The sequence below is a fragment of the Larus michahellis genome, chromosome 2 (assembly GCF_964199755.1).
Source record: "Larus michahellis chromosome 2, bLarMic1.1, whole genome shotgun sequence".
In the NCBI taxonomy this organism is placed as follows: domain Eukaryota; kingdom Metazoa; phylum Chordata; class Aves; order Charadriiformes; family Laridae; genus Larus; species Larus michahellis.
Genome location: NC_133897.1, coordinates 23,060,230 through 23,087,769, shown reverse-complemented (window position 1 = coordinate 23,087,769; position 27,540 = coordinate 23,060,230). Strand labels below are relative to the sequence as shown.

Here is a 27,540-nt window from a genome sequence, read left to right as displayed (position 1 = left end):
TCAAATGCATGTGAGCTATTGTGAGCTATTGGCACCCAAACGCAGTGGGGACAGATTATATTTAATTAAGTAGCATATGCTTTGAGAAGATGCAGTTATTTATCAATAAAGGTAAAAAATGTTATGTTTCATGAAGGAAGGGAGTCAGGCTGCGTGGCCATGACAACAGGAACTTCAGCTGGATTATGGGATATTTTGAACTGTGAAGAAACAAACATGTTTCTCTGCAAGCAGCTGGTGGAGGGAGTCACTCCTCCTCCTCCTCCAACGACAATCCCTCTCCCATCGTGCCCAGAGGGATGGCAATCCGTTCCTCAGAGCAGCTCCTGCTTCAAAGTAGGTCTTTAACTTCTGAATGCAAATCCTTGTCGTTTCAAATGAGAATATGTTTCATTTATTTGTGGAAGGTGGATTTTACTCTGCCTACCTGATACCTGTCTGTGGTAACACATGTCCAGCCATCCCCACATGGTGTGCTGGGGGAGTGCTGGAAAGTGCTGCGTGTAGGTCGAACTAAGTTTGGAGTCACTGGGATTTGGAGATGATAGGAAAATCAAATTTGATAGAGGAACCACAGGCTTATGGTTGCACAATTAAATAGTAAGTGATAAAACTAGAGACCAGGACACCAGACGAAGGCTAGAAGCCCAGAATGCTATTTCTAAATTTCTGTAGTACCCAACACAGTATTTAATTGTCCATTTTCTATAGATTTTTCAAGGAGGAAGGGAGAAAATGGAAACATGGTTTGGTGCAAGGGATTTTTGCAGAGCCATTGGAGGAGATCTGGCTTGTATCCACACTGAAGAAGAACAAAATCTAATAACGAGCTTGTAAGTATCTGCACAGTGCATCATTTCAATGTAGGGAAAGAGAAACAACCCACAATTAAAAAATGACCTTTCTGAGAGACATTAAGGATTTCTGGTGACCAGTTTCTACTTTGCAAAGACGATGTGTATCCTTGCAAAGCGGCAGAAGGAAATGAGTAGGAAGAGGTGAGCAAAAGGGTTTCTTGGCAGGCCTCTGGGAAGGTGGTGCTATGCACTGAAGTGGCCTGAACATACACAAAAATGAAAGAAGGATCATCAAAATTGGCTTCAACTGAGTTTAGTTTGAATGGATAAACCTGGTCTTTTTAGCTCATTTTGATCAGCAGACAAAATACTCCTGATTAAAGGAATAGTTTGTGCTGCCTTCTTTCCTTAGTTATGGGAAAAAATTGGGAGACTAAGGAAAGCCTGCCCTATCGATGCGCTTATATAAATGTTTAAATCAAGCCTATGAGTACAGACATGTCTGAATTTGGATGCCTAAGCTACTTGGTCAAACCAAGACCTTAAAATATATTTTCATTTAACTTAGTATTTGTGGACTCATGACAGCTGTGATCCTTCCCATGAAGCTCTGCATTTCACTGTTTCCTGCCACATGTGTTTTTCCCCACATGACAATTGAATGATTACTTTGTATGACTGTCTCAAATGACACTTCAAGCATCAAAACACTGGGAATAATGTAATGATATATATTCTCCTTTTCTATTTCACACTGTGTCTGATTGTCTATATTTGTAATGATTCAGAAAGAGAGATTATCTTCACTTATCTTACTGGATGGGTTTAAGTGCCTTGGACTCCGATGGCGGATTTATATGGAGTGATGGCTCCCCAGTGAGTAAATAATTTATTGTTCCAGCTTTTTGAATAATTTTCCATGTATATCTTGGCAGATAGCTCTCACAACTCCTCCTATACAAGCCACAAGTGGCCTTCAGTCTTTACTACCTGATTCCACTCTACAAATTAGTTCTTATCTTTTGATAGTTCATAGTTATAGACAACAGTATGACATTTAGAGTAATGTAATGAAATAACACCAAAAGTGATGGAATCTCTATCTTGATCTGAGCAAATCTGGTTGTACTGACCTCTATATTAGGTGGCAGGGCTCATCGAATGGGCTTTAAACTAGATTTGAAGGGGCTAGGGGAAGAAACCAGGCTCTTTAGAGGTAAGCCTGGGGGTGGTGCGCCAATGTCTGTGGGACGGGATGCTAGTGAAATCCCTTGCTCTGCTGACTCAGTGAAGGCAGGGGATGGAGAGTCATGCAGCAGCAGAGACGTGAGGGTCATTGATGGGTTAGAAACTATGGCTGTGCCTGGGAATGGAGAGGTAGGAGTTAAGGCTTCTCCCAGCAAAAGGGTGGCAGGAGTGGTAGCCCAACTGAAGTGCTTCTATACTAATGCACGCAGCATGGGCAACAAACAGGAGGAGCTGGAAGCCATTGTGCAGCAGGAAAACTGTGATGGAAATGTGGTGGGATGACTCGCACAACTGGAGTGCTGCATTAGATGGCTACAAACCCTTTGGAAGGGACAGGCAAGGAAGGAGAGGAGGTGGCGTGGCTCTGTATGTTAGGGAGTGTAATTAATGTCAAGAACTTAATGATGGTGACAATAGGGTTGAGTGGTTATGGGTAAGAATCAGGGGGAGGGCCAACAAGGCAGATATTATGGTGTGAGTCTGTTATAGACTGCCCAACCAGGATGTAGAGGTAGATGAAATATTCTATAAGCAGCTGGGAGAAGTCTCAAGATCACTTGCTCTTGTCCTTGTGGGAGACTTCACCCTACCTATTCCCTATCAGCTGGGAATACAATACAGCTGAGAGGGAGCAGTCTAGGAGGTTCCTGGAGTGTGTTGAGGATAACTTCCTAACACAGCTGGTGAGGGACCAGACTAGGGAAGAAGCCCTGCTGGATCTGTTGTTTGTAAACAGAGAAGGACTTGTGGGGGATGTGATGGTTGGAGGCCATCTTGGTCATAGTGATCATGAAATGATAGAGTTTTTGATTCTTGGAGAAGCAAGGAGAGGGGTCAGCAGAACTTCCACCATGGACTTCCAGAGGGCAGACTTTGGTCTTTTCAGGAGCTTGCTTGATAGACTCCCTTGAGAGGCAGTCCTGAAGGGCAAGTGCATCCAGGAAGGCCGGACATTTTTCAAGAAAGCAGTCTTAAAGACGCAGGAGCAAGCTGTCCCCATGTGCTGAAATATGAGCCGTTGGGGAAAAAGACCAGCCTGGCTGAACAGAGAGATATGGTTACAACTCAGGGAAGAAAGGAGAGTTTACAGTCTTTGGAAGAAGGGTCAGGCCACTCAGGAAGGCTACAAAGATGTTGTAAGGCTACGTAGGGAGAAAATTGGAAGGTCCAAAGCCCGACTAGAACTTAACACGGCTTTGGATGTCAAGAACAATAAAAAAAGTTTCTATAAATACATTAGTAATAAAAGGAGGATTAAGGAGAATCTCCATCCTTTATTAGATGAGGGTGGGAACACGGTGACAAAGGATGGGGAGAAGGGTAAGGTACCTAATGTTTTCTTTGCCTCAGTCTTTAGTAGTAGAATCAGTTGTTCTCTGAGTACCCAGGCCCCTGAGCTAGCAGATAGGGGTGGGTAGCAGAATGAAGCATGGTGGATGAGGGAAAGGCTGTGGATGTTGTTTACCTGGACTTTAGTAAGGCCTTTGACACGGTTACCCACAGCATCCTCCTGGAGAAACTGGCTGCCCATGGCTTGGATGGGAGTACTCTTCTCTGGCTAAAAAAGTGGCTGGCTGGCTGGCTGGGCTCAGAGAGTGCTGCTGAATGGAGTTAAATCCAGTTGGTGGCCGGTCACAAGTGGTGTTCTCCAGGGCTCAGTAATGAGCCAGTTCTCTTTAATATCTTTATCAATGATCTGGACAAGGGAATTGAGTGCGCCCTCAGTAAGTTTGCAGACAAAGGTTAGGTGGGAGTGTTGATCTGCTTGACGGTAGGATGGCTTTGCAGAGGGATCTGGACAGCCTGGGCAATGGGCTGAGGCCAATTGTATGAGGTTCAACAAGGTCAAGTGCTGGGTCCTGCACTTAGGTCACAAGAACCCCATGCAGCGATACAAGCCTGGGGAAGAGTGGCTGGAGAGCTGTCTGGCAGAAAAGGACCTGGGGGTGTTGGTCAACTGCTGGCTAAATATTAGCCGGCAGTGTGCCCAGGTGGCTAAGAAGGCCAACAGCATCCTGGCCTATATCAGGAATAGTGTGGCCAGCAGGACTAGGGAAGTGATCATCCCCCTGTACTCGGCACTAGTGAGGCCACACCTCGAGTTCTATGTCCCGCACTACAAGAAAGACATTGAGGTACTGGAGCGTGTCCAGAGAAGGGCAACAAAACCTGTGAGGGGTCTATAGCACAAGTCTTCTGAGGAGTGGCTGAGGGAGCTGGGATTGTTTAGCCTGGAAAAAAGGAGGCTGAGGGGAGATCTTATCGCTCTCTACAACTACGTGAAAGGAGGTTGCAGCAAGGTGGGGGTTGGTCTCTTCTCCCAAGTAACAAGTGATAGGACAAGAGGAAACAGCCTCAAGATGTGCCAGGGAAGGTTTAGATTGGATATTAAGCAAAATTTTTTACACTGAAAGGGTTATTAAGCATTGGAACAGGCTGCCCAAGGAAGTGGTTGAAGCACCATCCCTGGAGGTATTTAAAAGACGGGTCAGTGTAATTCTTAGAAATAAGGTTTAGTGGTGGTTTTTGTCAGAGTTAGGTTGATGGTTGGACTAGATGATCTGAAAGGTCCCTTCCAACCTGGGCAATTCTATGATTCTATATTCCCATTTGTCACTAATGTTAGACATAATTTTGTATGTCTACTCAAACTAGGCTTTATTGTCCTCCCCGTCTTAAGTAGATCAAGGTCAGCAAGGCCCTAGTCCATATGGCAGCACTGACAGACTGTCTCATGTTGAAATATCAGAACAGGATAATCAACCGAGGAGTCAGATAACGGTATTTAGATACTTCTTTCTAGAGCTTGGCAGGACAACTTCATCCCTCCTGATAACAAAGAGGGCAATAACTTCTTAGCTTATTAACATGGCTTATAAATACACAGAGGAATCACTATGATATGCAAAGGTCATATCCTTCTCCTTACAAGGTCTGGCATCAAAGCACAAGACAGATGATGAAATCAAATGAAGTACATTTTTCATTAACAGGATGATATAAGACAATTGTTTCACTTTAAAAGGAAAATAGTAACAAAGCTGTGTTTCTACTTTAGGTAAATTTTGAAAAGTGGGCATATGGAGAACCAAACAATTATGATGGAAATGAAAAATGTGGCGTGTTTAGTGGCTATAATAATATGAACTGGAATGATTTATTTTGTGAATATATGCGGAACTATGTTTGCCAAATAAAAAAAGGTAAGAGGACTTCCTTACGCAACCTTTAGGGACAGATATGAGCATCCTTCACAGGTCTGATCACACTATCTGCATGTATTAGAGCCAACTGTGCCATCAAGTGTAATGAAACACTTAATACATTTTAATGTAAATAAAAGCAGTTGAAAACTGTGAATTCATCCCTGAGATAGATGTGTAAGTTGGGGTACACATGCAGCACGTTGAGGAAATGAAATACAGCAGCCTAAAGTTGGGCATAGTTTCTGTAAGCTTAACTTGTGATTGGCTCTAATATGGTATTTTGCTCAGTGTAACACCATTTTTTTCGCATATTTTGAGAAATTCTGTGGCAAAAATAAGCATACCCTTAAGATTAACTTTATTTCTTGAAATTAAAATGGTAACAACTGAATAAATATATTTAATTGGGAAATGTCTGAGAAACATAATATACTCTGATATTGATTTACATTGCAGGGGCACCACTGAAACCAGAGCCTAATTCCACGTTCAGTAAGTCTTGTACTTCTAATAACAGAACTAAATTAACATACAATGATGTTAAATTCTATTACAGACTGCTTAATGTTTTACCTTGCAGATTATGAATATACTGTTAGCGACGGTGACTGGATAATACATAATCACAAGGAATACTACATCAGCAAGGAATCGATGCCTATGGAAAAAGCTAGGGACTTTTGCAAGAAGAACGGCGGTGATCTTGCTGTCATTGAGGGTGAAAGTGAAAAAAATTTTCTTTGGAGATATGTAAGAAACATATTTTACTTCAAAAATGCACTGTTCTGTCCTTCACTGAGGCACCTTTTTCAGCTCGCTTATGAAATATTAGAAAAAGGTCCTCATCATAAAAAAAATCACTTTCACCTTTCATGGGTTCATCTACTTAAGAGCTTTACCATAATCATTATTTTGATAAATTGCTACACGTAGGCAAATCCTCAGCTTCTTTTCAAGAACACTCTCAGGATGTAAATCTCAAAACCCTTGCTCTTTTTATCTGAAAGCTACAGTTACTGAGTATGTTTTGTTTTACAACTCATTTTCTTCACAGAATTCAATAAAAGCTTTTTCACTCTTTTTGCCAAAACAGATTTCAGATTTTCAGCAAAAAATTTAAGACAAAATATTTTCTAATAGGAAGAGAATAACCTGATCATGATATACTCTTTTGCAAATAGTTTCATACTACTAAAACCAAATATGTTTCCATCCTCTCCTCCACATGACTAAGTACCAAACCTTACCATTTACTTGTAGCCTTTTGGTAAATTGTCATTATGCTTTCCTAAAACTCTTAAAAATTCTGTTGTATTTTATAGCCTGCTTAAGATTTGGTTCTTAACTTCTTAACATAGCTTTTTGCTCCATTTCTTTTTCATCCCATTCCACTTTAAAAAAAAAAAATAAATACTGGAAATTGGAGGAAAATTTTTCATTTTGCAGTTCAGGCACATAATCCCACCAACTCCCTGTACTTGACATACTATGCAACTGTACAACTGAAATTAAAGTGGTTTTTGAGAGCTTGCTTATTTTATTTGAAACTTGTTTTCTTGCAGCTTATTAAAATTCTTACTTTTTTTGTGTTTTAGACTTTCTATAAAGACTGGGGAAATAACTTTTATATTGGCTTAAGTGTGAGCCTTGATAAGACATTCCGGTAAGTAAAAACAAATTAAGTTTTTCAGACTCATAAAGTGAATATTTGTCATGGCTGTCTGTAAAAGACTGTTGAAGTTCAATGCCTGAGAAAATCTGTCTACAGCCATGTCTTCACATAAAGTTTTAAAATATGATTCTGCTCCTTTGGGGGAGCATTTCTCGCATAATATTTTCACTATTTACCCTTTTTTTGGGTCTATACTCTGCTTTTGTATTGTGAGGCTGAGATGTTCACTCACAGTCAGTGCAGTACCATCCCCTTTTCCTTGTTAGATGAAAGATAAAATTGGTCGGAGGTCCCTAAGATGTTCCAGATGGTACTTGCAGACATTATTGAATATTCAAATGATCAAAGAAAAAAAAAAAACAACAACAAAACACAAAACCTACAGTGAGGTATCATGTTGGTTTTTAGAGGTGAAACATCAATACTAGAAAGCCCTTGTCTGGAAGGTAATTTCCAGATGGTTCTACTGTCAGAGCCCAGGGCAGGACAGCTTCAGGCCACGTGGAGTCATTATTCTTCTACAAATGCCTTTGGAAACAAATTGCCTGGGGATATACTAAACCTCCCATGGAGCCTTAGATGAGTTACAGACACACTTCTGTGTCACTCTTCTCCACCTCGCTGCCACCCCTCCTTTTTCTAGTGCCTTCTCCTGGGATTTGAAGCTTGGTCAGATGAGTCTCAGTCTCTTCATTTCAGTCTTTCTTCTATTGTCTCAGGATGCCTTGCTTAGCCACAAGCCACAAAGACTGGATAGTCTCATCTCCTGGAGCTCCTGCTTTCTACATCACATCTGCTGCTCAGAAAAAACCTGTTGTTTGTCCAATTCTCCCTTGTTCCCTCACTAGTTTCATCCTCCTCGCTGCTGTGTGATGGTGCCACTATTTGTCTTTATATAATTCCCCCTGGCTTATTACGTACTGTTTTTTCCTATTTGTCTCAGGAGATTTGCAAGTGGAAGCAGCTAGGCATCCTATTGAATTCCCTACTTGTAGTTTGTTTGCAAAACACACATACAGTTGCTTAGTCTCCAAAACCAGAAAAACACTAAATTGCCCTGGAGCTGATGCTGTCTGAAGGCTCTCAATCTTGGCAGATTGCCCACTTGACTTCCCTCCTTCCAGCACACTGAGGCTTTTTCACCTTTTTCTTGGCTACTTTTTGAGAATAAATGATTGTTGCACAGCTGAAAGCAATAGCTGTATAATATTAAAGATTTCCTTTGTTTAACAAGATGGTCCAAGTGTCAAGTGGTTCAAGGCTCTCTCTTACCCTACAAGATATTATGCTACTGCTTTTGGGCCCAGGAAATTACTGAAATAGGCTCAGGTTTCCGTGCTCCGGAGGAAGCCAGGTTCAGTGCTATACTGTTGTGTTTCCTGCAGGCTATCGATGCTCAGAGACCAAGAAAGGCTGGGACTGCCAGCTGAGATGGTTAGTTCAGACCTGGTCCAGGTCAACAGAGTAGGTAGTTGATATAAAGACATTTTTTACTAATTCCAAGTGGAAGGTCTTGTTTTTATTTTACCAGAGAACAACATGTGTTTGTAAACTAGTACGTGGGCAACTTAAAATACAGAGCTCTAATACGTCCTTTACAAAGAAATATTAACTAATTCAACTAAGAATCTTTATTACCCCAAATTACTTCTTTCAGGTGGATGGATGGAACTCCAGTGAACTACGTTGCCTGGGCTCCAAATGAACCCAATTTTGCAAATAATGATGAAAACTGTGTGGTCATGTATGCCCAAACAGGTGGGTGCTGTAACAGCGTTCAGTCTGCACAGTGTGGCATGGGCTTGGGAGGGCTGCGTGTGCGAGGCTGGGTGAGTTATAACACAGAGCAGGCTGATGTTTGATAGAGTGCTTAAAAAGCGTAGGAAAATAAATCACAGTCTCTTCTTTCATTTATGCACTTTTAAAAGATTCAACTATATGCAACTAACACATCGGATTACACCTGCAATTTGATTCCTAGCGTTGTCAGAAAATTTCAGTGTGAACAAATCAGCTAAGCATCAGACCATCTGCAGGTAGAGTCAGGATTGTTTGTCCTCTAACCTCTGTCCATTTTGTGACTGCCTCTGGAGGACATCAACTGTCTCTTATCATTTGTGCAGTTCCTAAAAATCCAGGGCTTGGGCATGGCTTTGATTGTTACTAAACAATATTATAAACTATTTTAATTAAAATAAATAAAAATACCCTTTAATACAGAGAGTTGCAAGCAATTGGGCTTACACTAGCCAAGAACTTAGCGGTGTTTGGAGCAGTTAATCTCTTCTACTTTTAAACATTTCTAGTCTTAAAATCTACAACTGAGGTAATCTTCCTAGGCTCTGTTAGAGGTCGGTGGAAGCAACACTTTCGGGGAGTAAATATTATGTCCAGTTTTGGAGATCTTCTTTAAGATAAGATGAGTTATGTCCTTAACATCACTGAATTATAATGACAATATCTCCATTAAACATAAGGTATTATTAGCTCTGCTGTAGATAATTACCTTGTAAGCCTCTGCAGTGAATTAAATGAATGCCATTTTCTTATTCATTTCTGAACTGTAAAATGGGGATGACGATGTTAATGTTATATTCTTACTTCACACTCCTGTAGGGAGAAAAGATCCCCAGAAAACTATAAGACTCTGAGAAGCTCAGGTAGTAAAGTAACAAGGACCAAGTACCTTACATAGACAGAGTGATCCTAGGGATCTTACAGATCTTAGGGGAATTAAGCATTTGGAAAATTCGCCTTTGTCAATGTCAATGTCAAAACTTGCCTTTGTCAATGCTATGGTTTTGCTACATTGAAATATTTCTGTTCTCAGACCAAATATCCATATTCTGAATGTTGCTGGAAACCTGACTGTTTCTAAGGAACATACATAAAAAATACTCATTATTTCTGGGGAAGAGAAATACAAAACTGTAACCAGTTCTATTTCCTATGGTAGATTTTCTTTAGGAAAAGACATTTTTATCCCAGTCTCAGTTGCATTTTGTTTTTCTTTTTTTCTAATTTATTTTCAGGTACATGGAATGATCTCAACTGTGGCAGTGTTGAGTTATTTATCTGTGAAAGGCTTAACAATACTGTTCGTCCAAGTGTTACTCCCACTTCACCACCACCAAAGGGTGGGTGTACAGAAGACTGGCTCCAAATTGATAACAAGGTGCGGTACGAAATGTCTGTATATTGTATTTTAAAAAGAGCAGAATAAAAAGTGTCTTTGATTCAGTTTCTCAGTTGTAGCAGGGTTTTCAGTTATCACAAAATATGTTCTGACTGTGTATATTTAAAGACTCTAAAAATATGATTTCTGAAATAGAAATTATAGCCTCTATTGGGACTACAGCAGTTATGAGGGAGGTTATGAGACATACAAGAAGAAAGATTAATCTTATATTTTTGCTTGTGTTCAATGTTGCCAAGGATGGCTGAGCAACTTTCCTTGTGTGGAGCTGTTGTATGTTCTCGTTTACTGTGCTGAGCTTATCTGGCTGTCACAGGTTGTCTGGACATTTATTCATCCCTTGCCTACTACGCACTGGCTGTTAAGCCACTAAGGCACCTTCCCCTGAGAAAATTTATCATATTTTTTTCTATAACCAAACATCTGTTAAAGTTTTTAAATAATCCAGTTATAAGCTTCACCACACTTTATTACGTAAGATGACTCAGCCTTCTCAAAAGACAAAGGACTGTATGTATTGAAAATCCATAGATTGTCACCAATGAAGCTATAAAAGCTATAAAACAACAGTGTGCACTGTTGAGAATACACCTAGCAATGAAGATAATCCTTGATTACATTGCCTCATCTAGCTCCGTCTGTCTTTCTTTTGGCTAAGCCAAAATATGTTTTCAGTTCGATAGAGCTCCTTTGTTGGAGATCCGCTGGCTGCTTTCTCCTCATTACTTCCCTCTGTCAGCCCTGGGGAAGAGAGTCACAAACTCAGAGTTTGCTCCTTTTCATGGTGCTCTCTCAAGCTAAAGTGTCTCTCTCTTCCTCACCTCCTGGAAGAGGAGCTCCCAAAGGATCCTTCCTTGACTCCTCCACAAGTGTTTACACACCGCTTCTGACTGTCGTGGACCTACCTCCCTTTTGCCAAAATTTTTGCTTGAATTTCCGATTAACTTTTCAGTGCCGTGCTTTAATTGGCACATTTGTGTTTCTTGATTCTGTCAAAGCTGTCTAATGACATCTTGGTTAAATCTCACAGATCATATTACAAGAAATGGTAAATTCATTGTTTTCTTTGTAATGTCAGAATCATTAATGTCATAATCAATGTAATTATGTAATGTCATAATCACTCTTTCTGTGATTATCCTGTGAGAACCAAACCTGGTTTGACAAACAGAAGCTAAGATGTTTAGCTTTAATAACATATCTTATCCTTCTTTGTCTTCTGAGGTCTTCTTAGGTGTTCCTCCCACAAAGTCACACCTCAGAAGTGTGCTCAGAAGACTTAACATAATTTCTACTGAAATCATAGAATCAAAGAATTGTTAGGGTTGGAAGGGACCTTCAAAATCATCCAGTTCCAACTCCCCTGCCATGGGCAGGGACACCTCCCACTAGACCAGGTTGCTCAAAGCCCCGTCCAGCCTGGCCTTAAAAACTTCCAGGGATGGGGCTTCCACCACCTCTCTGGGCAACCTGTTCCAGTGTCTCACCACCCTTATGGTGAAGAACTTCTTCCTAATGTCCAGTCTGAATCAACCCATTTCTAGCTTTAATCCATTCCCTCTAGTCCTACCATTACCCAACATCCTAAAAAGTCCCTCACCAGCTTTCTTGTAGGCCCCCTTAAGATACTGGTAGGCCACTCTAAGGTCTCCCCGGAGCCTTCTTTTCTCCAGACTGAACAACCCCAACTCTCTCAGTCTGTCCTCATAGGAGAGGTGCTCCAGCCCTCTGATCATCCTCGTGGCCCTTCTCTGGACACATTCCAGCATGTCCATATCTCTCTTGTAGTAGGGGCTCCAGAATTGGACGCAGTACTCCAGGTGGGGTCTCACGAGAGTGGACTGACTTCTAAATGTATGCTAAAATATTGTGGTTTATGCTAGTTTTCTAGTAAATATCTTCCCTTTCATAAAGACTTAAAGACAAGCTAGAAAGGACTATTAAATCACCTAATCTCCCTTTTTGCTTAAAATATTCAGCTTATCTTGCTTGTTACAAAGATGCTTTCACCAGAAATTAAAAGGCCATCCAGTTACAGATTTGGCACACTTCTCTTTTGCAGTGTTTCAAAGTATTTGGCCTTAATGAAAATGATACATTGACGTGGCACGCTGCGCGGAACAATTGTATTAGTTTTGGAGGAAACCTGGCTACTATATCAAAAAAGGAGATGCAAGGTATAAAGTACCAATGTTTTGATACTGAATGAGACATCAAGTAATTCCTGATAAACAGATTAAAACAGATGTTATAGCTTCTGCAATATATGCTACTATTTATGCCATATTAATATAAGGTTATGTTGAATGAGAAATTGCACCCTTGGAAAAATGCTTGCATAGGTTTTAGTGCCTTGATTGACTTTTAAAATCATAGCTTTGGGGTTAATATAGGGTGTACAAAGAAATTCTTATGTTTAAATATTAAGATTTTGTATTAGGGTCTTGTCATATAATAACATGTCCATATTTTAATTTTTTCTAAGTGTACATGTAAAAATACATGTAAGGGAGTAATAGCCAAAACAAATCACCATGCTCCTACCTGCTGAGCTAAATGCTGTGGGTGTCAGTGGAGGACACATCCTCAGCCAGAAGGCAGCTCCAGTGCTGGAGTCCCAACTTCCCCCTGTTCCCCTTGCTCTGCTGGACCTCAGCCTGCTGGTCTTGCTGCTGCTCAGCAACTTAGAGGTTTTTTAGTGAGGCCTCATGTTTACTCAGGAAATGTGATGCGTCAGGTCCTGAGGGCCGCACACGTACCGTCTCCATGCTCACTCCACCAATGCTTGTCATTTATACTTTTTTCTGTAGCAGAGGAAGGACATTATTTTAATGGAAAGTCAGTCCAGGCAGGAGCTAAGGGAAACAGCATCTGGCCTTCCAAAAAGCTGAGATCTCAGTACATACATACTTGGTTATTAAGTAGTTTCATTTGTGTTACGTCTGTTTAGAAATGACGTTAATAAGTCTGGATAACAAAGAAGTTACCAAAGAAGAAAAGGGAGTGCACAGTCTGTAGATTCATTTTCTATGTGCCAAGGTTTAGTGTACTCATGTTAATTTCTGTAATACCATTACAACTTTTTCCCTGCTTTCTCAGATGATGAACAGCATAGAAGAGTAAACAATAAATTCCCTAAAAAAAATTAAAAATTATTATATGTGTCAAAATTTGCCCATCTTTGAGTTTGTAAATACTTTTCCTGACTTTAACATCAAATGACCACGTAGTCTTTTTATTTTTATCATAAGATTATTATCTTATCAAAAAAGAGAAAAACAAAACTCATCATCCTGGTTCCAAGCAGGCACTCTAAAGTCTGCACTGTTGGGGAAAGGAACATTTAGTTTCCTTCCTTGTACAGTTGCTCTTTTTTCCTTCAGCTTCCCTCATATCCCTCTTAAAAAGTGCTGAAACTGATGCTTGGATTGGACTGAATGACATAAATCAGGAGCACACATACTTATGGACGGATGGAAGCCCAGTTGACTATACCAATTGGGCAAAAGGTTCCCGAAGTTATTATAGTAAGGTAAACATTAATTTCTATTTATCACTTAAGCATTATAACTTCAGTAGATTAATAAATTGTATGTAGCTGCAACTGTATTTTCTGCAAAGTTTCCTTTATGAAGATTTTTAGTAATCTTGTTGCTTTTAAAAGCAGAGTAATCATGTGGGAGGTCTACCTTCATATATATTTTTCAACTTCATACGTATTTTTTCAAGATAAATGTGTTGAACAAAATCCAAAAGGAGACTCTGGATCTTCCTTTCTCAGTTTTGCCTTTTCTTCCCTCTACACCTTCTATCAAATCTTCCTTCTGAAAGATCTCTTCTGCATACTTTGAAACTTTCAGCACCATTATATCATTTTGTGTTTAATTGCAAGACAAAACTGAGTGTTGTTCAATAATTGTAAAGTGGCTAATGTAGAATACTGTGCTTGATAGTACTACTTCTGTACTCCTGTGCTAGCTTTATGAAGTTTCTCTCTTTTTCATAACAGAATTGCTTTGAGTCCAGCTAACACAGGAAGAAGTTCTGTGAGGTCCAACCTCTGCTGCCATCCAGACTAAAGATGGGTTTTGGGATTTGAATCATAGAATCATAGAATAATTTAGGTTGGAAAAGGCCCTTGGGATCATCGCATCCAACCATCAACCCCTCTCTACAAAATTCTCCCCTACACCATATCCCCTAACACCACATCATTTCCAGGACTTCCCCATCTCACACATGCATACGCTTTCTGCAGAAGGCTATACCCATATTCCTACATAAGTTGCTGCACACCTTCCTTCGCTCACAGCCAAGATCTTGGCTAATGCCCCTGAGGGGGTTTGGAGGTAGCATATGAGATCAGGCTGATAGGAGGTGGGGAGAGCTGCTGCCTCTTGCTGCAGAGAGCCAAGCAGCAGCTTCTCATGCTGGGGGAAGCAGAGGAGGAAGGTAAAGAGCCCAGATTGCAGGGAAAAGGGTTTGGGAGGTTGTTTCTGATCACTACCTCTGAACTACTGCACTGTGGTGACAACTTTGGATCCTAGTGCTGGATCAGGGCAGGAAGAGGATTTCAGCTCTCCAGGCAAGTTTCAGTGCTGAGGAGGGTTTCCTCATAGCCTCCAGGACAACAGCAACAGAGCTGAGCCATCCTGTGGGCCAGACCCGACACACGCATGTCTACCTGCACACACACACGTGCATGCACAGATTACACACATACAGATAGTCACAGATGCTTCTTCCTGCTTCTGTGCTGTGCTTTCCAACGCCCTCCAACATCCAAATGCAAACTTTCCTAGGCCTGAGTTGTAAACGCTTATTGTCAGATTACTGCTCCTGACCATTGCTTGTATGAGTTCATATATTGGATCTTCATATTATTAACCTCTGTATGACTGCATGTTGCAAGTGAGTCTGTGTACCCATCAGGAATAGGAACGTTTCCTGCATATCCACGTGTTTTTCTTGTTAATCTCATTTCCTCTCTAGGAAGACTGTGTCTTTATGATGAAGAACCCTATTGAACAAGCAGGGAAATGGAAAGATGAAGAATGTAAAACAAGCAAAAGCTACATATGCCAGAAAAATTCTGGTGAGTTTTCTTTCACCAGTTTCTAGTACAGCTGATTTATTGTGGTTATGTCAAACTGGTGTTAAAAGTGACTTTCCCATATTCAACCCTATTTTAACTGAAATTAATCTGACAGTACCACAGGTACTATGGACCATTTTAACAAAATGAACGCACATTTTGGTTTTTGGAGAAAAAACTCTTAACATCTCCTATTTTAAGAACTAGATCAGTAAATTTAAAAAAAAGTGATATCTATGGATCATCATGTATTTCACTATTTTTGGTGATCAGGAGGGAGAGACAGAGAACAGTATTTTGTCTTTCTATGGGCAAATTCTTCAAAACTGAAATTCTACTGTTATACTTAAAAGCACTGCAACTTCTTTGTTTTGAAAAACTGCCTTGCTTGATTTCCTTTACAGTCCTACTAAGCAATTTCACAAACACAAGAAGTCTTAATATATCATGGAAAAATTGTGAGAATTGTTCCCTTCAATGCCCTACGCAGTTACAATATGCTTTTGGAAGGTCTAGAGCTTGCAGGGCACGTTCCTGGAGGTGATACAGATATTTACGTTAAAAGGTTATTCTGATAAGAATTAGAAAATTTTGTCACAGAACATGAAAATATGGCTTTCATCACTGCAGTGATAGTTGGGACGCATCTTAATTTGTTATTCCAGCCTCTCTCAATTACTTAACTACTCTAGTACACTAGAGCTTCTCTCACTGTTGTATGTCTAGCCAACATAAAGCGTTTGACTTTTCTTGTTGTTTGTTTGCTCATTACAGACCCCAAACTGCCAAATTCCCAACCCCTAGTTCCGATGTTTGGCTTTAACAATTATGGTGACGACCGTTATGCAGTTATCAACTACAAAATGAGCTGGGAAGAAGCACAGAAGAACTGCAGAGACCAGTCTGCGGAGCTCGCCAGCGTTCTGGATCCTTATGCCGAATCTTACCTGTGGTTACAAATACTAAAGCATGGGGAGCCTGTATGGATTGGTCTTAACAGCAACACGGTGAGTCCACCAAATGCTTGTCACAATCATGCTACTACCCTGGACCAGCATAGATCAGCCATATTTCTCGCTCCGAGGTTGACAGGATCCACTGCTGTGGGCGCTGTTTGCTCCTGTGTGAGTGCAGATCCGTGAATGTGTGGCGGACATCAAAGTCTTGGTGAGATACCTGACTTCCCTCCACTTCAGGGGTTTTACACACCCAAACGTTTAGCCATAATGTAAGTGAGAACAGCCACAGCCTCCATTTCAAATGCCACCAAGGATGTAGCTGCTACAGCGGTGAAAGTGGTCATGAAGTTTCCACTTCCTATGCCATGGTCTACCATACGCTGGTTTCTGAAGACACATTGTGGAGCACACCACAGAAACAACTTGTGTTAAAAATAGTTCTTTCTTTGTGAGGTTATTTTAAGCCTGGTTTTAACTTACAGCCTGGCATTACAAGAGCTTGTGCTGAGCAATAGGGGAAACGGCAAAGTGCAGCACGGAGAAGGGAGCAGGCCTCTGGCGGTGGGGACACCTTAGGCTGGTTTTTGCAGCTAAAGGCAGTGCCTTGTGATAGACTGTCACAGACTCTGTCAGCGAAGAGTGCAAAGGCCTGAAAGGGGAAGCATCTATCAGAGGCATGTAAAAAGAACATAAAAAAAGATGATACAGCTGGATATTTTCAGAACCAGAGTTGTGAGGAAATCCCAAGAAGACAGGCAGAGCTAGAGCTTGGTGGGACACAGGACCAAGAGAGGGCACAGGTGCTGAGGTGAGAGGAACTGGAGCTGAGCTTCAGTGAGAGGCAGGCACTGGGAAACAAGATTAGACAGGAATCTGGGATGAAATGTGGCCAAGGACTTCAAAGGAAAAAGGTCAGGAAAGGAAGCGGCAGAAAGAACTGGATGGGAGCCTGCCTGCAAAGCTCACAGGAAGAAGGGGCTAGGCTGCGCAGGATGGGTGACAGGAGCCACGGCTGTAACTTATGTTGGTCATCCTCTGCAAATAGTGGTGAAATCCACTGAAAAAAAATGCATGCTCAACTTGTCTGTAGTAGCTGGTCTTTGCAAGAGCTGGAAACCTACCACAAGCCCTGTTAGCATGGGCAGCAGAGGTCTGTGGTGTGTGCCTCATGAAAAACGTCATTGCATTCCTCTCTCCAGTGGAACTTCTGCTTTTCCTATTTGCATTCTAATATAGAGAGAAGCCTGCATTAGAGGAATGCTAGCAATAGTTTCTCTGCAATCTTTGTTTGATCTGTGTGTAGATATGGACTCCTTTGATAAAATCTTCAATTGTATATTCACATTTGTTACTGCAAGGCCCTTTGCTCATCTACGGTACGAGATGGATGGTGTGAATTGAATAACGTAGGTTGGGTACTAAATGAACATCTGTAGGACCACTGCCCTAACTGCTGCGGAGAGTGGAAGTCTGGGACAGACTGTTACATATTCATGACAGAGGATAAATTAATTTTGTATGAGAAACCATGATTCTGACGTTTCCTAACTTTTACATACCTCCAAGCACAATCTTAATCTTCTTCCAATCTAATCGTTGCATGGGACACAATCTTTATTGTCATTTCCTTTTAGACTCATGGCCATTATGTATGGTCAGATAGAAGGAGGAGCAGGTATCACAACTGGGGCAGTGGAGAGCCAAATAAGAACACAGCCTGTGTCTATATAGATCTGGATGGCTTTTGGAAGACAGCATTTTGCAACGAAACATTTTTATCTATCTGTAAACAATCCGACGGTAAGTTGTGAGTGGGAGAAATGTGATTTGGGAGTCTGGAATTTAAATTCATGGCTCTATTTGAATTTAGCTTTTCCATATATGCAAAGATTGTGATAAATGGTGTATGCCCTGTGATAAAATATTGCTTTTGTTAAGGAAGGACTCCCAGATCTAGTCTGTCTTGAGTGATTTCCAGATATTTCATTTCATAGGCCAGTCAACGCATGCACATCATGAAGACAACTGCGACATTTCGTGCCACAAGCAATAGATCTTTTCTGCATCTTTGTTTGTCAGGACCTGCAGAACTGATCAATTTTCACCTAACTATAAATATATCAATGATATATTTCTACAATTTAAAGTATCGTTTGTAATATTGGGAGATATTGGGAGATAAGAAACTTGTGTCATACTTGCATGTATGGACAAGGGTAGGAACAGACAGCTTCTCTGGACGACCTTACTACAAACTGACTGGACACATACCACTGGCTTGGGGTGGTGTTGAGATCCTTTGTGCATACTGACTCATTCCTCATTCTGTTTCACAAGTTTTAAGTAAAAATTGCCTTGCAGAAGACAATTGCAGTAAGACTGGTGAAAACTGCCTTTAGCAAATTGGAGAACCAGCTCCAACTAGTATAGTTTATTACTAGTTTACATGATTAGTTCAACCTTTTATCATTAGTGAAGTCTCTGGGATATTTGTTTAACTGTAATCACTGTCAAATTGGTAGGGCTGATGCGTGGTGCAGGAGTACAAGTTCCCGTTGGCTTTTAGGACCCCACTGAAACCTGTGTGTCTCCTTAATAGAGTTAATCCCTAGTGAACCACCACAGCTTCCTGGAAAGTGCCCTGAACCGCAGCGTGGTAGATCTTGGGTTCCCTTCCGTGGTCATTGCTACTATGTTCACACCATTTCTGAGGAAAGCTGGCCTGATGCTTCCATGACATGTATTCGAATGGGTGAGTGCCTTTTTTTTATGTTAGGATATTTTACAGGTTGTTTGTGTATTTGTTTTTTTTAATCCAGAACCAAGAGATAATAAGTAGGTGTGTGTCTGTATATCAATTATAAGCTAAGGCTAATTTAAATTTATTTTCAAGCTTTTCTACTGTAAGAAAAAGTTGATCACAAAACATGGAATGATTATTTACTTTGATAATTAATTTCTAATGGAAAATCTTGCTGAAATTATATGTAATATTTAATTCTTATTTTTAGGTGCTTCTCTGGTTTCCATAGAAGATTCAGATGAGATGAACTTTATCTTGCTTCATTTGTCTTCCATAGCAAGTCAATTCAGAAAGTTTTGGATAGGATTGTTCAAAAATATTGATGGTAATTATTTCACAATGCATAATGAGATGAAAATAAATACTGAATAAACAGAGAGAATACTAAATAACATTAAATACTAATACTAATATACTAAATATTAAATAAATTATCAGAGATAAATCAACTGTTAAATGTTTAATAGATTTCTGTTAAAATACTTAAAGCTTAAACCACCAAGAAGTCTCCACTTTTTGTATCTTTACTATCCTTAGAGTATATTTCATCCTGTAAAAGGTTCTGGCTTAGCACTGCAGTAGTTGATTAAAATGTTTCCTTCCCTTTACTCAAAGTGCTTGACATTTAACCAGTGCTAGTCTTTTAAGAAAAGTACTATCTTGTAATTAAAAGCTGAAGCAGCCTTAAACTGAAATTTATTTCTAAACAACACAGGGGATAGCAGCTCATATAAGCTGCCTAGAAACATTTTTTAATCTAAATTTTAGGGCTTTTTCATAAGTTTTTTTGGTGGAAAGTTTAATTTTCATCCAAAAATATTTCAACTTTTTTTTTTCTTTCTTTTTAAAATGCAAATTTGATCCTGTTTTCTACATCATTGTAATTGTGAAGCCTGTTTTTCATGGCAGACTTTGAGGGTACATCTCCAGGGAGAGTCTCAACTAGGCTGCAGTGAGCGCCCTTGGCCGTGGCTGCCCAAGTCCCTGTTTCTCGCCACCAGCAACGGCAGACAACTTGTTGCATGGTGGGCCAGGTGTTAGTTTGCAGCTAGAACAGATGAGTTCTGGGCACAGCTTTCAGATAAAAGTCCTCAGGCAGCCTGGGCATCAGGCTTCCTGCCAGCTTGGCTTCCTTACATCACTGACAGCCATGGCCCTGAAAGCTAATGGAGTTAACTTTGGCTGTGAGCGTTTACATTTGGTACGCTCCCATCTGAATGCCTCTGACTGTTAAAAGAGTGAGAAATGAGCCCAAGGTAATCCAAGTAAATTAATACTAATTTAATCAACTAATAAATTCCATAACTGATGTTGTTGTGCCTGGTAGACTACAAAAATTTCCCCACTTCATTCACTCACTAGTTAATACTTATAATTTTAGGGGAATGGATATGGGTAGACAGAAGTGCGTTAGAATTTGTCAACTGGGAGAAAGGAGAGCCTACGGTAATTTTTGACGAACACTGTGTTGATATGGATGTCTCAAGTGGAACCTGGAGGAACTATTTCTGCTCTGTTGACCAGAATTTTATTTGCAAAACCCCCAAAAGTAAGTTCTAAATTTCTGTGCACTGGGTTGCTAACTACTATTTATGATGTTAATATACATGAAGCCAAGCTGCTTATGCACTGGGTATGCTTTGTGTATTGATGTTGAGGCATGTGCATCTGCATGAAAGCCAAGGGTAACTTCTGTTAAGGACAATGAGAAGCAATGTTGGAGAAGAACCTGTGCCTGTTTCCTCTTCTGAGTTTAAAAACATTGATTTCTTGGCATTTGCTGTACTCTGGGGTAGGGGAAAACATATCACCTGGTGAAAGTGTGGAGAAAATTCATAGTCATTATGACTAGAGTGCAAGGGCCAGTAGATAATGAACAGGTGACTAGACTAGCGCTGAGAAGAAAGGCAGGCACTCTCCTGGTAGCTTAAGCTAGGGGCAGCAGGGCAAAGTCGCTGAGCTCCTGCAGAAGGCAGGCAGGTGCTGCTGGTGGGGTCGGTACCAGTGAAGTGTGCTGGGATCTGCTGGATGGCCAAGCAGAAAGCGTCAAGTGAGGGCTGGCAGTGGGGCCCAATTCATTTCTCTGCTGACACAGGCATGGGCAGATATGCCAAGGCAACCAAACAGAACAGTGCATTTCATTTTTAATGGTTACCTGAGTCCCTGTGTTTTTTTGGCAGCGAGTGTGAGTCACATATAGATTCAGCTGTGTTTGCGCACATCAGCTGGGAGAGAGTTTGAAATAGGCCAGATTTGCCATTGGCAAACAGGATCCACTGCACACATCTAATACATGCAATGTGGAACCAATTGAGTCTCCTCCTTGTGGATCTCCACACATTGGCAGGTTGGCAACGGAGTCATCCATGAGCTTTGTAGGGCCCAGCCAGAGAGTCCTGCAAGCAATTAACCAAATCATACTCCCCAAGCAATTGAGGGAAGAAAGTTGCCTAAAAATACAGCTTAAATACTTTTAAGTACAAATGTGCTTTTTATTTTTGCAAGTGTAAAAAATTGAGTTCTTCAGTGTGAAATGTGAATCTTTACACTGTGGAAGTGTAAAAACTTTGAACACCTGTCTCCACTACCAAAAAAAGTGTTCAAAGCAATTAATAGTGAGACAACAGTTTGTTTGTTTGTTTGTTTGTTTGTTTTTTCTTTCCAAATGTTTTTAATAAGAATATTTGGTAGATCCAGCCTGAATTGTCAGGGAAAAGGTTTTCATATATTTTTCATCTCCATGTACTGTGTCCAGCTCTGGGTCTCCCAGCACAAGAAAGACATGGACTTGCTCAAGCAGGTCCAGAGGAGGGGCACGAAGATGATCAGAGGACAGGAGCACCTCTCCTATGAGGACAGGCTGAGAGAGCTGGGGTTGTTCAGCCTGGAGAAGAGAAGGCTCCAGGGGGACCTTATTGTGGCCTTCCAGTACCTAAAAGGGGCCCACAGGAAAGGTGGGGAGGGACTCTTTATCAGGGAGTGGAGCTATAGGACAAGGCGTAACAGTTTTAAACTGAAAGAGGGGAAATTTAGATTAGATATTAGGAAGAAATTCTTTACTGTGAGGGTGGTGAGGCGCTGGAACAGGTTGCCCAGGGAAGTTGTCAATGCCCCATCCCTGGAAGTGTTCAAGGCCAGGCTGGATGGGGCTTTGAGCAGCCTGGTCTAGTGGGAGGTGTCCTTGCCCATGGCAGGAGGGTTGGAACTGGATGATCCTGAAGGTTCCTTCCAACCCAAGCCATTCTGTGATTATTAAAAATTTGACAGGAACACAAAATAAAAATTATGTATGCAGGATTTATTTAATCTTTGAATGGTTGCTTGCAAACTGTGTAAAATATGTATATTTTTTAATTTCAAAGTTCCTGAAGTTGAGCCAACCCATGATTCACCTGTCAATAAAGGTAAGTTTGCTTCTTATAAGCACGTTAAAGAGAAATTTTGATAAGTTTATAGGCATTTATTATTTACAATTAAAATCGCCTCCAAAGAAGTTTAATTTAAATACCCATTGAACTGTCACAGATGATTTTACTTTAAATCTGTTTAAAAGGAGAATTCTTTTCTCAAGTTGGATGTCTTATTGTTTGCTTGGGTGGGTTTTTTTTGCTTTATGAATGGTATACTGTGGTACAATATAGTGTTCCTTTTAAAAGGAACGCAGAAGAGAACGAGCCCAGTTTTTCATTGTCCATCTGGAACATGCATCGATTTTAACTGTTATGGTTCAGTGCTTTTACACTTCATCCAGTTGTTAGTTTACTTAGGGAGATGGTTGTTGGCCATTTGTTGTAATTGTTCTGTTTTGTCTTTCACAGCACCAAAAAGTGAAGCTGCTGTTTCGTCCTCAAACGGTTTAGGTGGGATGATTGTTATACTGATCCTCCTTCTTCTAGCAGCAACTGGCTTTACATTCTATTTCTTGTATAAAAAAAGACGTGGTCGGCAAACACTTACAGCCAGTTTTGGCAATGCCATATACCGTGGCAATAGTGACCCTGGTACTCATGAATCAAATTGTCTTGTGACCAATATTGAAGAAAATGAGCAGGCAACAGTTTAATAATCAGGGTAACTTTGGGCCTGATTTCAAAGGGAATTAAAGCTCTGGAATACAAGAATTCTTAAGGCAAAACGATTTTCTCCTATGGAAATTCTAGTTCATTTTGCCCAGGACACTTCTTGCTCTCTGTACTAGCAGGAACAAGCAATCTTGCAAGGCAGATCCAGAGATTTACTCACAAACAATATTACCTGGGAGCACTGCTGAGCATACACACAGACCTGGAGCTACACTGTGTAAGTGAACACTCAGGCTGTTCCAGTCTCTGCATGAGTCCAGCATCACCTTTAGGCACAAGAAGAGCCATGCTCACCACAGGCAACTGTGAGAATAAGCTCCTTAGCACAGTCCAAAAAGTACATCCAGATCTGTATGAATCCTGAAGATGCCACCCCCAATCTCCAGAGCAGGCTGGCGGAATTGCGCAGATTGGACGGGACCTCCAAGCTCCACCGGCGTAGGTCCCTGCTTGAAGCAGGACCAGCTCCCTGCCCCAGCCAGGCAGCCTGCTCCAGTCCTGACTCCACATCTTCCTTTTGCGACTGAGGTACCCACAAAAACCCTTCGTGTTGCCTGTAACACCTGAATTAACACATTTTCCTCCTCTGTATATAATTGATAGAAAGGAAAGTGTAAATTGTTTTTCTTCTGCTCTAATTCTGTAACGTAAGCATTGGAAAATCAACTATAATATGAGGTTTGAATGTATTGTGAATAGAAATATTTTACCATTTAAATAATAGAATAGGGATCTCAAAGGATTCTGCAAAAGGGGGGGAATAGGCAGGATGAAGTATACTTAATTCATACCTGAAATACATAAAATAAGAAACATACATAAAATTTATTCTTTAAATCTCCAATACCGGTGAAGACTGAATACTTTTTTAGGCCATTTTTCCAAAGCCTAATGAAACAAGCATTAGAAAGTCTTTTCTAATTTCCAACCAAATTCTCCCTGTCCAAGTCTGTTTTAATCCTTTGAGTATCATTCCAGACTTGGATCATGACTGAGGTGATAGCACTGCATGTCATATTGGACTCCTGGTATATTTCTGGGTTCAGAAACTCTAATAATATACAGTAGGTTCACATAGAAATGTTTTGGGGTTTTTTTTACTTTTCCAATGCATTTTATGCCAAATGTAAACAATAGAATAATTCAAAGCTCTAGTCTAGAGAAGGTCCTTATTTAATTTGATATTTTTTGATGTTTTAATCTTTTGACAGATTTTAATTGTGTCTAAATTAAAATATTTTGCGTGTGTATGAAATACATGTAAATAAGTTTTTATTCTATTTTGGTTCATTAAATGGTCATTAAAGGACTGGTTCTAAGTAAAAGTTTGTGTGTCTTCTTAAGCAGAACAATTTACGATAAAAGTGAAAATAAAAGGAAGGAGGGATGGGATTCTTTCCCTAATCTAGCATGTTCTTAAACACCAGTAGTGATTAGTCTTTACCATCCAGTGAAACAGTGTGCCTCATTGCTTCTTTATGCCCAACATTTCAAAGTTTACCCTAATAAATGTCTAATGAAAGTGTTGTAATTTAAGACTAATGTGCTGTACTGCTCTAGCAGTTTGTGAGACAGATTCTTATATCTTTGATAGCTCTTGTCATGTCTTCTCTCCATATTTTTCTGATAGTAACTCTAGTTCTTCCCTTTTGACTTCACTAGCTACATCTTCTGGATCTCTAATCCTTTTTGCTGTTCCTTTCTAGACCTCACTTTATAGTATGTCAGTCCTTCTGACAGAACAATGCACTAGTGGATAAGGTATTTCAGGTGAGATCCTAACAACACGGAGAAGGTCAAAAAGACTAATCCACCATTGTAACATTTGCTAGAAAGGGCCTTTCTGTCTGAATTGGTTCTATAGGATCTATAGGTTTGGATAGATAAACAGTCACCAGAAAACAATAGGCCAAAGACAGGAAAGGTGGCTAATGAGAAATTAGTTTGTGAAAGTTTCCAAGGACTGATGAGCTTTATAGACGAGTAGTCCTGTTGCATCTGTGAGAGCTGAACCAAGAGTTTGGTGTGACTGTATGAGGCCAGCAGTGCACAGAAGCGTCAGCAGAGGATTGTACAACTTGGACCACATCCAAGACAGCAGGGGCTGCTATCTGGCAATGAAGACCAGACCCTCTGAGGGACTTCCCAGACATCTCTTGAGGAGGCCCTGGGGTGCCAGTATGGCTGTCTGCGACTGGGTATACAGCTGGGATTGGTTTCTAAATATTGCTCCAAGCAGGTAGCTGTGACTGTCTGTGAGTGAACTCGGTGAGTGAAGAAGGGAATGTGTTGCATGAATAGTTATTTGCTATTCATTATAATAGCTTGATTCTGTTAGTAATAACAGCTTAGTGAAAAAATTTGTTCTAAGAAATACTGGTTATGATCTGCATTTCCCCCCAACTTAATCCCCTAGCAGTGTAAAGGGAATTTACAAGAAACTTTGGTTTGTACCAAATGATGCTTTTCTTCTCAAAGTTTTTGTTTCTTCTCAGGTTGTTGATTCCAAATTCTTCCCCTGCAGCTAGGTATCTGAAGGAAAGCTGTGGCTGCCACTGTATTTCATACCAAATCCTAGCTAATAGACCTGCTCCAAGAATGCCCCTCAGATGAGACGGATCTAGTACTTAGTTTAAAGACACTACTTATATGGAGGTATGAAATAGGTGCTGGGCTGCCCTTATTTGCCACATTGAGGTGTTTGAACACACACCCAGAAAGAGGTAGGGGGGAAATTTAGTGCCAAAGCAAGCTTTTTACTGGACCTAGGAACCTTTGGGGTTAAATTGCTGTAAACAGAGGTCTGGGTAATCACAATTTGTCAATTTGTCCAGCTTCCACATAGATTCTTTAATTGGGGTTAGGTGCAACAAAATAGCATTTATAGCACGCCTTTCCACATAGACGTGATGTGGAGACCTACTTTTTCAGTTTCTTGCCCTTTCTTTCTGTGTATTAGGATAGTATTTAAGAGAGAATGTCCTGCCTTTTCTCACTGTTTCACTGTGTTAGGTCCCTAAATTGAAACTATAACATGGCTGAAAAGTGAACTTATTACAATGTAGGAAATAACAACTGTCTTTAGGGAAGGAAAAGCTGTGGAAGAATTCACTCTTGTAACTTCCTGTCATGTCAGATGGTGACACAGCTGTGGCAGATAGATGTGCAAAGAAGAACAGAACACACTTTACAGAGAAACACAGTTTACAAAGAGAGAAAACTCTTGGGCAATATCAGTACTAGTAACTTGGAACAGAAAACAAAATATTAGCTGCAGCTCCTTGTCTAAAGCAGGACTCTAAAAAGAAGTTTATGACCTCAAAGTATTTAATTTTGTCATTTACGCTTCTGAAACTAGGAGATCAAAAAAGGAAGTGAAGAGTAATTTGGAACAAAATGTAAGAAAGCTCTACAAATACAAACAGAATAGAAAGATAGTTGTGAAATGAACTAGTGCCTTCAGGCCAGATTCCAATGGCAAGAGACAGATTTTCCGGGGTCAATAGGAAAGGTTTGAACTGCTCCATAAGCATAAAGTTGTCCTGATGTCACCTTATCCAGAGACAGGAACAGTTAGGGTTCATTTTGTCTCTTCTCAGCTGTGCCCTTATCTGACATATGCAGCTTTCTCCCTTCTACAACATTCTGCAGGGCACAACTTCTAATTCACTATCTGTTAAATAATGATATGTAAAGCATTTTTAGGATATGGTTAGCGGTTCTGGTTCCTCATTTCAGGAGAATGCATACCGTGCAACCTTTATACTGCCTTTTTATCCAGACTCTTTATTTAGACAGCTAGATGAGACTCATCTCACCTGCTTTTAGAACTGATTGACATAGTTCTCCTTTACAGTCAATAGTTAGGCATATACATGTATCACCTGCAGTTGTTCTGTGGTCCTCCAGAAGAGGCTAATAATAGGACAGAGATTACAGAGGTGGGAGGAAATAATATTCAGTAACGGGAGGAATAGGGGCTCATGCAGTGAGGCAAGAGGATGGTACAAAAATGAAAAATAGCAGCAAGAGTGTGTGTCCAACAAAAGGAGACTGAAGGGAAAGGTGAAAGTAGAAATGAAGGAGTTTGAATTGGACCAGAAGTGCTGAGTGAGCATGCTTTGCATAGAACTGGGCCAAGAGAAGAAAACAGCCAAAGGGAACTGTTGCCCCAGGAGCCCAGCTGCGCCGTTCCGACTGGGGAATAGGGCACGTGTGTGGATGGGGAGTGGGTAGAGGGTGTGGGATATCTGTATGTTTGTTCCTGATTTGCCTGTGTACTCTGTGTTCTTTAGAAAGGCCATGGCTGGGGATCAAGGAAGAAGGCAGGCTGCTTCTCCACCTTGCCCTGGCCCTGAGGTCTTGCACAGGGCAGAGGCACCTAGAAAGATGAGGTGATGGTTTCTCCTTGAGAGTGGTGATTGTGCACAGGGTTGGGGGGATATGCTTTGGAGCATCGTGCTGGACTGCAGAGGTCGGGAA

At 40.6% G+C, this 27,540-nt stretch overlaps 1 protein-coding gene across 1 annotated transcript in view; it reads left to right on the top strand.

Moving 5' to 3' along the window:
* Positions 1–24,379, top strand: part of LOC141738716 (macrophage mannose receptor 1-like) — a 35,521-nt gene extending 11,142 nt beyond the window's left edge. Inside the window, exons 12-30 of the mRNA XM_074574537.1 lie at positions 137–336; positions 712–833; positions 1,586–1,673; positions 5,104–5,248; positions 5,708–5,743; positions 5,832–6,001; positions 6,847–6,914; positions 8,581–8,681; positions 9,956–10,098; positions 12,182–12,296; positions 13,503–13,651; positions 15,112–15,214; positions 15,989–16,221; positions 17,808–17,973; positions 18,773–18,925; positions 19,185–19,301; positions 20,358–20,525; positions 22,339–22,380; positions 22,795–24,379. Coding sequence (XP_074430638.1) covers positions 137–336; positions 712–833; positions 1,586–1,673; positions 5,104–5,248; positions 5,708–5,743; positions 5,832–6,001; positions 6,847–6,914; positions 8,581–8,681; positions 9,956–10,098; positions 12,182–12,296; positions 13,503–13,651; positions 15,112–15,214; positions 15,989–16,221; positions 17,808–17,973; positions 18,773–18,925; positions 19,185–19,301; positions 20,358–20,525; positions 22,339–22,380; positions 22,795–23,039 — 2,564 coding nt within the window. The 3' untranslated portion in view covers positions 23,040–24,379. The remainder of the gene's footprint in view (positions 1–136; positions 337–711; positions 834–1,585; positions 1,674–5,103; positions 5,249–5,707; positions 5,744–5,831; positions 6,002–6,846; positions 6,915–8,580; positions 8,682–9,955; positions 10,099–12,181; positions 12,297–13,502; positions 13,652–15,111; positions 15,215–15,988; positions 16,222–17,807; positions 17,974–18,772; positions 18,926–19,184; positions 19,302–20,357; positions 20,526–22,338; positions 22,381–22,794) is intronic.
* Positions 24,380–27,540: the final 3,161 nt, after the last annotated feature.